Genomic DNA, 10,859 nt, shown 5'->3' on the forward strand with positions numbered 1-10,859 from the left:
AGTTCTCACGGGGCAGTCCCCCCTAGCTGATGTCAGAGCAGGCGATATTCACCCTTACGCCTACAAAGTGCAAAAGAATCGCGCATCTGCGAAGCCGCTGCCCCCCAACTGTAACACAGGGTGGGAGCAGCGGTAAATTTACATTTTTCTCTGTCTAAAATAAATCAAGGCACTAAAATACATCATTCCCATCATTGAAAACGTGGGAATCGGATGTCCTTGCAGAGGACCATCTTGTACATCCGATTTCGACTGAAGCTGTCTGGTGAGACTTGCTATGTCTATTTTATTTGTTAATGGTTAAAAATGTTCTTCTTTTACTGTTACTTTTTGTGCATCACAAGGTTTAAAACTACTTAAAAAGACACACACACACAAAGTAACTCCGCCAGAGGGCCTATTTCAAGTCACTTTTGCTGGTCCCAAGTCCAAATAAAGGGGGAGGGTTGGAATTGTGACATAAAAAAAACAATACTTGCTAAAAGAAATTTAATTTGTAATTCTAAACATATTCTAAATACTTTTGGTGTTTTTACTTACTTTACGTCTCTTCCATAATCTTATTTCTCTCTCTTACAGCGTCTGTTACAATTACGTAGGCATGACCAATTATGCAAATTAGGTGATGACATCATTTAGCGAGTTCTAGCGAATTTTAGCACAGCGAATAGCGATTTTCCTTACTGAGGAGTTGGCAACACTGCTTCCCCTTCCTTTCTGTAGCCAAGATGGGCTTTGCTGTTGGTGAGAAAGGTGTGTAGAAAACTTAACTGTACAGGATATCGTGCTGATACCTATAGTTTATGTAGTCATATTTGCCAAAGAGAATACACTTGAAATGTAGGTATGGAAGTATGCATAGGGCTTAAAATCTGGGACTCTCCACCAGTTGCGCTTAGAACTGAAGAAGCTTCTGGGATGAGAGGTGAAACGTCTTCAAGGAAACTTAAAGAAGTCCAGACACTTTTCTTTCCAAGATCCTTAGACTACGATCACTTGGATGACTGAGAACCTTCACAGACATCCATCCATCCATTCGCTTCCGCTTATCCTTTTCAGGGTCGCCGGGGGCGCTGGAGCCTATCCCAGCTGTCATAGGGCGAGAGGCGGGGTACGCCCTGGACAGGTCGCCAGTCTGTCGCAGGGCTAACATACAGGGACAGACAACCATTCACACTCACATTCACTCGCACATTTACACCTAGATTATCCAATTAACCTATCCCCACAAGCTGCATGTCTTTGGACGGTGGGAGGAAGCCGGAGTACCCGGAGAGAACCCACGCAAACACGGGGAGAACATGCAAACTCCACACAGAAAGACCCCGGCCTGATGGTGGAATTGAACTCAGGACCTTCTTGCTGTGCGGCAACAGTGCTAACCACCGTGCCACCGTGCTGCCGGACATATTTCCACTAAAGTTATCAGACATTACTAAAACATAAATGTTCTATATCTAAGTAAAAAAACACAAAACAAAAACCTTTATGTGCAGTTTAACAAGAAAGAAGCACAGAATAACAAAAACACAAATAAACATGAAAAGGTTTTTAACTTGACAATATTTTTTTATTCAAGTGTTTCTGTGTGTAGGGCATGAATCCAGTATGATTATCTTTGTAGCAATAATCTTTCTCAGGCACCGCCTCTTTCAGGAAGAAGTATTATTTCTATATTTTGGAATTTAAGAGAATTTGCAAGATTGCCAGCTGGATTACGACGCTTAGCCACTGGGAATCTTTCAGCACTTCTTGTCTTGCTTTTGTGCTCAGAGATCCTGATTTTTAGTTCCGATTTGGTTGACGTGTATCTGCTAGTGCACAGGGGTATTTTAACAAACTGATTATGAATGTGACTCCGGTTTTTAGATTTTCAACTTGTGCCAGTGTGTGGGTGCAAAAGAGCATCCCTGATAGTCACAGCACTACAACGGGTACAGTTTAAACAGTTCTGTAGCTGAGGACACAGTTAATCTGTATTCTGAATAAATGCATTAAGATCATATAAATGAAGATTTCAAACACTGCTGATGTCAGCCTTTTGGCTTGTGCATTTTGGCTGTCGCCATCTTGAAACCAGATATAACAAGGGACGACACAGCTTTATTATCCTTTATGACTCTAACAGACTTGTTGTATTGAATAAGACTCGACACCAGTAAAGGAACACCATAAATCAGAGGAATCACCTCTGCTGGGAATGAGAAGGAATGCAGGTTAAAGAGAGTCTCTCTGCTTTTAGGACTAATGTCCATCTTTTATATACAGTTTATGGGTAGGACATGCACCAGACATGCAAAAACCCCCAAAACGCCTGCTGTCACACTGAGTCTGATTTGACTTTAAGTATGACTTTTGGAAATCATAACAATACACTCTCTCTCTCTCTCTATATATATATATATATAGGCTTTAAGTCTTTAGTCTTTTTTAAAGTAACAACTATTGCCAAGATTTGTGTATATCCAAAGGTTCTGTAACCCTGGTGTACAGTTCAGTACTGCCACTCCCCACATGAAACTGCACACAACACACACACACACACACACACACACACACACACACACACACACACACACAGAGATACAATACAGGCTGAGGTTAAGAAAATACAGACAAACATCATTATTTTCCAGGGAGTCTCCATTATTTCTGGCTTGGGGTTCCTAATGGTATTTTATTGTAATTGCTATGATGTCAGAGTGTCCGTCCGCCCTAATGGCCTTCTAAAAACAATAACAAGGACAGATTGGTTCCATTCACTGGATTGTCCGGACAGAGAGAGACCCGAGTCCTGCAGCTCAAACCCTCTGAAAGATCTTCAGCTGAAAAGGTGAGAGATCGTCTTCTGAAACATCTTTAAAATAATGTACGATGGATATGTGACAATAACAAATTGAGCCTGATGTGGATGGTTTTGTTCGGATGCTTCTGCAGTCTTTACAGAGTAATTACAGAGTGAGTCCAGTGACAGTGGTATCAGAGCTTCTGAAAGAATTCAATTTTCTGCTAACTTAAAGGGGTTTTGTGTATTCTTAAAAGAAACCAGTGAAACAGTTAACAGTGTGGCTACATTGAGTTAAATCCAGCTGTTTCAGTAAGCTTCAGGTGGGTTGCTTGAAAATGTTCCGTTTTTGAGTAAACGTCTCCTGTAGCATTAAAGACCTTTGAAAAGACACGGATGCTTATTCTGTTTCCTACAAGAGAAGACGAAGATGAGGTTTTATGCATGTAAACACAAGTGTCAGGTTTCCCATCTGCAAAGATTTTTACTCTCAACACTAAGAAATGTTTTTGTGTCCAACTTTTTAGTGGCGTTACTGGCTGCAGTAGCCAGAGTAGACACTAGAGGGAGTTATGAGTCATGCTCATTGCCACACTGCTGTAGATCACCTTCTGTTCTCATGTAAAATATTGGCAATTCATCACCTTTACTGACTATTATCACTTGTTTTCAATATACAAGAAGAGATATACACTGTATAGGTATATTCTTTAAGTAATTAGTGATAATATTTATTCATTTAATATTTTTTTCTTCAATGTCAGTGAAAGCATCTTTCCATTATGTTACCCTGTATCACACCACATCATGTGTTCCTGATGATTAAGTGAAATAATAATATGAAAAATAGCATTTATTCCACAAAGCTGCTGAACTTAACCCTCTTTATTTATTATTTGTTCCATTATACCCAGCATGCACCTCCACCGTATCGCCTTCTCCTTCTTCCTCCTGCTGGTTGCTGGGGCAGCCGTGCTGTGTGTCACCGTGACAACAACGCTCCAGGGTTTCCGTGGATGCGCAGTGCGGGAGTTCTCCTTTGTGGCGCAAAAGCCTGGCTGCAAGGGGCTGCGCATCACCACAGAGGCCTGCTGGGGGCGCTGTCACACGTGGGAGGTATCTCTCTCTCCCTCTCTCTCACACACACACACACACACACACACACACACACACACACACACAGAGAAAATAAATGTCACATCAGCTACTTGTAGCCTACCCAGGAGTTTGTGTCTTTAACGCTGGGATACTGAAACATGAAACAGGAGTCATCTCCTATTAGTGCACTAATAATATGTCGATACTACAAATTTTGGTATTGATCCGATACTAAGTAATTACGTGGCCGATACCAGTACCGATACTTTTAACTTATAGAGTCAGCCTGTATAGGGGAGAGCAGCGTGTTTTAATTTATGAGATGAATCATCATCAATTTGCAAATTCTGAACACTTTTTAATGACTACCTAATCACTGTGATTTTCATTTTACACAGTAATGACACACCTTTCAGCTTTGTATGTATTTTGAAACTGGGTTTTTTGAAAACGTGGAATGTAAATATGCCTGTCTCTAAATGACTTTGGGTTATTTTCTGTTGTTTTAATGCGATATGTGATATAGGCTCTCCGACCTGTCTCCCCACGTCATGTCTTTGCTATGTATGTATGGTCGGGGGGGTCCAATTTCACTGCAGGTGTAAACATTGCATGTGACAAATAAAGGTTTGATTGACTGATTGATTAAAAAAAGAGACATTTTTCATAGTGCATATTTAAAGTATATTATTTTACTTCCAAAAACAAAATAAGTAAATAAGATTTCACATAATACAGTGGGCTTTATACTAAACTTCGCAGATAGAAACATCGCGCTAGAAACAATTTTTTTAAAAAAACTTCATTTGCAAATAAAACAGGAAAACATCTTAGAAGAGACATATCCAGGACGAGGACATAGACGACTCAGACGATACAATAATCGAAACATGGGGGATATATGAGCGAGTGTGGTGCGTATAATGTGCAGGGAAGAAGTGCTTTTAACCAAAATTGGTATCGAACTATTGATATTTGGATTGAACTGCCCACCTACATGTCCTAGGACTTGTGTCAAACTATAACAAAGCTGATGATCTGTTCTCGTCTCGTTAGCTCTCTGGTTACTTTTTTTTTATAAGAAATGCTCAGATCCCAGTCAGGGGATACCAATCTTTCACTGTACTTCCGAATATTTGACATGTTAATGCTGTACCTCTGAGTAACCTTAGACAACAACAACTTGCAGTCTCTGTGTTTTTCAGACTGATTTCTTATGTCAACTATTACTACATAAAATTGGAAGTTTGTTTTTAAACCACCAAAAAACCACCAAAATGTATGTTTCTTTGTTTTTAGTTTAACTTCTTAAAAGCTTTTAATTCATGTGAGAGTCGCTGAAGTTTGTTTCCTCCAATCGCAACCTGTGATTCACCTCTGTGTGTGTGTGTGAACCCTGCAGAAACCTGTACCAGACCCCCCCTACATCCACCGTCACCACCGTGTGTGCACGTACAACCGCAGTCGCCACATGACCGCCCGGCTGCCCGGCTGCCAGCCTGACGTCTCCCCTCTCTACCACTATCCCGTGGCTCTGGAGTGCCACTGCGATGTGTGCTCCACACAGGACACAGAGTGTGAGACCTTCTGACGGACGAGGCTCTCCTCTCCCTAAACGCTTCCATCAACAGTGTGATGGCGGAGTCTGAACCGAAAAAAAGATAAAAACATGTGATTAAAACTTTAAGTTGGTGATGATAGCACTTAGAAAGATATAATAGCAGGATGTTTATATTGAATAACAAAAAAACCCCAGAGAGATGGATATTTCATGACTTTGTCAACTAACAATAATGTGCATCTATTTTGCATCTGCTGTAAAAAATACAAGTAATGTCATACTCATAATGTTAACGATACTCAGTTTCTCATTATGCACAAAAATTAGCATTGAATGCATTTTGTAATGTAACTGTTTCCTGTCCTTGTGTACCAAGTTATACAGAAATTGGATACAACTAATATGTTTGGGAATACTCACAAATAAAATAAAATAAAATTCCAGCCCGCAGTTTTCCTACTTTTACATCAGTGTCTGAAAAAAAACCAGGTAATATGCAGTGCACTGTTTGCAAGAGCTCTTCATCTTCTGCAGGGTGGAATGACCTTTCTATTAATTCAATTTTTAATGCAAAAAATATGAACATTACAGTAAATGTGCCATTTTTTTTTAAAGTTAAAAAATCAGTGAGTCAGTGTGTAATACTTAAAGGCATTAGGAAAGACACATGGAAGTAAGCAAGCAGAAACTATGGGATGCAGTTACCTGTACTATAAAACAGCCTTCAAACACATTAAAGATGACATGGGTGAAAATAAAAGGGAAAGCTAATGCAAGGGAGGTGAAGGCTGTTAACTCACTATTGATCAGGTGAGTCATCACATTAAAGAAACGGATGGGTCATTACCATCACTGGGGTCAGCGGGTGAAACTTCCGTGGGACCCTCAAAACCGGCACCCTAGTTACAGGAGGAGACGCAAAACATCTCCACAAACCTAAACAGGTCCATTTGCCTTCTTTTCAAGCTCTCAGATTCCTGGACATGGCATCTGCTTGTCTGCCATGAAAGGAAATGGTAAGAATTACAATGTATTTACTGAGTAACGCTCCAGATCTGGGGAGATTTGCATTGATTCCAAAGGCAGGCTGGTCAAAGGCTTTCTACACATCAGTGTGAACTATTATACTGGAATATGAATTCAGCATTTTCGATCATATAAACGTGGTAACCAGTGGCATTAAACTTTTTCAGCACTTTTTAGTGCAGTGAAGTGGCCCAGTAGAGCACTTTGCTTCCCATGATGCACTGTTTCTTGTTCACTCACCTTTATTCGCTCTCTGTGTGGTTATACACAACTCCACGTGTAATCTCTTCCACAGTGTTTCTTTTATCCCGTCTTCCTCCCTTCATCTCCAACCAGTCTCGGCAGATGGTCGCCTCTCCCCGAGCCCGGTTCTGCTCCTTCCTGTTAAAAGGGAGTTTTTCCTTCCCGCTGTCACCAAGTGCTTGCTCATAGAGCGACGTTTGATTGCTGGGATTTTGTCTGTACTAATGTAATATCTTTACCTTACAATAATACGAATGCAGAGTTATCAGCTGCATTCGTAATCTGTACTGGCGCATACCACAGGCACATGCTAAATACATGCTAAGTCGCAGACTAATAAAATAGTAGAATTTCTTCTTCTTCTACTTGGACTGGCTCCACCTCATAGCAAGCCAGATTATTAGTCAAATATTTCAGTTAAAACAAGGCAGAAATTCACCAGCAGCACAAACACAGTTACGAGTTCCAGTTCAGTGCCTCCACTTACTGGAGGTGAAACCCACCCAACCCAAAACAGTCATGGCTCTTTAGTAATCAAAGCAATCCCCTCACTCCACTTCAAGCCTTCACAATGTCCAAGTGCATGAACCAAGTGTTGAGTTGATATGAGGAGGGAAACTATAGAGACTAAAAACCAGGTTGTAAACATGCTTTTGAACACTGTAAAGTCAAACATTTCAACTCAGGAGTGTGGTTATTGTTTCACTTTTACAGCCAGCCTCAAGTGGCCGTTAAGGGAACTGCAGTTTCTGACACATGCCCACAGTTTGCCTCTTGATTTACCTGCAGATTACAAAGGATTTAGCACTGCATCAACAGTGAGAGATCAAGTGGTTAAACAGTGTGCTGTAAATGAAATGGAAATAAGCGTGAGCAGCTTCACATGTCAGGCATCTTCAAATAAATCTCACACTGTTTAAATGGATGCAGGCACAGTTTAATCCAATAAGTGACATCCCGATGCTCCTCAGCACGCTGACTGTCAGGTGAGGTCACAGGAACACATTCCACAGGCTTTTGCTCTGCTTTTTGTAGACAATGCTGGCCTTTTTATATTTCCACTCCTCCGTGTCTGTGTGTGTGTACGTGTCCTCAGAATGGTACACCTTGAGCTCACTTTGTGGAAACTCCACTTTCCTCCTGTCAGTCTAAATTAGTTAAGTGTTCTATGTGTGTGTCTGTGTGTGAGAGTGTGCGCGGTGTGATATATATGATGCTATTTCAGATGCACACAAATAGTTACTTACAGCTGATTTGTGTCACTTGTTGGAATTATAAAGATGCAGAAAAGTAAAAGACTGTATGCTTGTTAATTTGTGCGTCTGTGTGTGTGTGCGTGTGTCTAAGGTTGTTTGCATTATCAGTGGAAGTAAATGGGTCGGCAGGATTAAAACATCATCGTAGAAACAGGGAAACTTTGTCTAATCCTGCATTGTCTCTGTGCCCAAAATAACACACACGCAATTTATCTCAAACTCACAACGACTTCAACACTTTGACAGCACACACAATATCCCGTCAGACGCGATGATACACACACGTACGCCGCTTAGAATAACAGTCGCACACAATATCCCTAACCTCACTTCAGACACACACGCACACGCACACAATGAGATTAAAATAACAGGGCAGAAGTGGAAGCGGACACATTAATGATATTATAGTTATTCAAGACGCCATGGTTTCCATGGCAGCTGAAAGCGACGGGGACACTGAGCGATACAAACATCAGTCACCCCGCTGAGTCACACTGGAGTAATATGAGCGTGTGTGTGTGTGTGTGTGTGTGTGTGTGTGTTTCAACTCAGTTCATTGACTCCTGATGAGGTGCTGTGGCCCATTCAGATTTATAACCTCTCTCTGTCTCTCTCTCCCTTTGTTTCTGGTTGGCATGGAATAAGAGGAAACACAAACACACACACACACACACACACACTGTGACCGTCCGTGACACTTAGGGTCAACATGCTAATAGTTTTATGACTCCGTGTGTGTATAGGTGGGGGGTTCACGGTGATGATGTCACACATTCCATTTTCCATTGACATAACTGGAGTGGGAATGTTTGGGGTAGAGGGGCCATATTGATAATTGTGTTTTCCTAAGAAGGTGTGTGTGTGTGTGTGTGTGTGTGTGAGAGATAGAGAAGAGTGTGTGAGGCTGCACACACTGGAAGCACCAATGTTCTCAGGGGTTGAACTGCTTTGCAGTACCATGGCGATATAACCGCTTATGTCATTCAAATAAAGTGTTCACAGTGTCCTTGTAGTGAGAAATGTTACCATGTTTTAGCTACAAACACAAAGTCGTGATAAAAGTGACAATAATGCACATGATAATAATGTCATTAATGTTGTTACAGTTATAGTTACAGAATATCTCTCCATCCCAGACAGCGTCATTACTATTTTATATTTCTAATTTTCTGTTGATGTATTGATATATTTTGCAATGTTGTTTTCAGTGTTGTTTACAGTGAGACACTGTAGTGAATTTTAAAATTTGAGCTTTTACAAAAAGTAGTTTGTTAAGATGCCAAAAATTATTACAGTCTTTAAAATTATGGCTTTACTGAACAGAAAAATCTGATTTACTGGTTAAATCTTATGTTTGATTAATTTCTGACGTCTCAAAGAAGTCCAGCGTGTGGACTAAATATAAAAATGTGACTTTAGTAATTTAGTAATTTGTTTTAAACCAATTTTAAAAAGTTATTAACCGAGTTCTAAAGTATTAGTGTTTTTATGGCTGATGGTCTAAATGTACTTTACTTTTACAGAATGACTCATGAGACTTTTTTGCATTTTCTCTCCACATTTCTATATAGGTAAATCACAGAGCTATTTTTGAAGGCAAATATAGAAAGCAAAGTTTTGATAAGAGCACAGAGCAGCCCTCCTGTCTTACTCACAGTGTTGTTACCTTCAGAAATTGCTTGCAGAGTTTCACCTTCTGACATCTTTTGATCTCGAGTGACAGTTTCGCTCAGAAACATCTGTTCAGAGAACCCAAACCAAAGCTAAGTTTTATTGACTTCTTAAAATCACCTCTACTGGCACAATATCCAGTTCTATCAGGGGCATAGATGGCTTTAAAAGGTCCACAGTTGTATAGCCTAACATCAGTGGTCTACTCGGGTCCCGGATTCTTTCTTACAGCATTAAATAAAACTCATTGAAAAACCAAAGACATTAAAGTATCCCTCGGGAACCTTTTTAAAGATTTACACAGCCATTGGCGGTCTGATCTGGCAGTTTGGGACATTAGCGACATGTCGCTGAAGCTGCTGTTAAAAATCCAACTAATAATCTGGGAGTCTATTAAAAGAATGTCTTTACCCGCTGGAGTTTGGATGAGGGTGGTTGCTAAGCTGACTCTCTCTGTTCATGATGAGGAAGAAGAGAAGCAGAGCCAGCTGTTCCCCACAATATACAATATACCTACCATGTGTCTCTCTCTCTTACTAACACATACACACACAGTTGACCCAAACCCGCAAAATCTTCGGACCTGACCCCGTCCTTCCTCCTGCAGCCACAAATGGAAAAGCCAGCCCGACTCTGAATGGGCTTGTGTGAGGTCCGCCTCTCAGTTCACTCGTGCTGTGTATCAACTGGCAACCGAGGCCTACAACATTATTATTTCCTGTGTGATTTTTGTGTGTGTGTGCATGTGTGTCTCCATGCATGCATGTGTGGCAAAGCTGTGAGTGGGTTCTCTTGATGGAAAACCTATCTAGTTTTCCTCTGTGTCACAGCAGCGGTCCCCTTAAAAAGGTTAAAAACTGGGGAGCCTGAGACAAAGGGGGAGGGAGAGGTGAAGGGATGGTAACACGCTCCAAGAAGAAGTCATTCAGGAAAAAAAGGTTCACCTCGATTTCAGAATATCGAGAGAACTCAGTACCACACGTGTTTTGTCGCGCAGGTAGAAAGAGCAGCTACAGAGGAGGAGAAAACAGGAGCAGAGGAAAGGAAAAAAGATTCAGACACACTCAGCTCTCTAATTGTGGGCGTGTCCAGAGCTATAAGCGCCTTCGTTCTTACCTGTGTTACTTATATCCCTGCATGAGGCTCAGAACAAGCACTCTCTCACAGACACCTGTCAGTCGACACACCCCTGCACTTGAGAACTCTCAGCTCTGCA

The 10,859-nt window shown here is 41.0% G+C and overlaps 1 protein-coding gene across 1 annotated transcript; it reads left to right on the plus strand.

Moving 5' to 3' along the window:
- The first annotated feature begins 2,763 nt into the window (after positions 1-2,763).
- Positions 2,764-5,881, plus strand: LOC100707302 (glycoprotein hormone beta-5). The gene is made up of 3 exons (XM_003452400.3): positions 2,764-2,833; positions 3,700-3,901; positions 5,286-5,881. Exons 2-3 carry the CDS (start codon positions 3,701-3,703, stop codon positions 5,472-5,474), a joined length of 390 nt encoding a protein of 129 aa, XP_003452448.1. The 5' UTR covers positions 2,764-2,833; position 3,700; the 3' UTR covers positions 5,475-5,881.
- Positions 5,882-10,859: the final 4,978 nt, after the last annotated feature.

The sequence above is a fragment of the Oreochromis niloticus genome, linkage group LG3 (genome assembly GCF_001858045.2).
Source record: "Oreochromis niloticus isolate F11D_XX linkage group LG3, O_niloticus_UMD_NMBU, whole genome shotgun sequence".
Lineage (NCBI taxonomy): Eukaryota > Metazoa > Chordata > Actinopteri > Cichliformes > Cichlidae > Oreochromis > Oreochromis niloticus.

Bases quoted from the DNA above. Each gene is read 5' to 3' on its own strand.
- LOC100707302 (XM_003452400.3), top strand. From the start codon at position 3,701: ATGCACCTCCACCGTATCGCCTTCTCCTTCTTCCTCCTGCTGGTTGCT. The intron at 3,902-5,285 runs GTATCTCTCTCT...TGAACCCTGCAG, and splicing joins GGCGCTGTCACACGTGGGAG to AAACCTGTACCAGACCCCCC.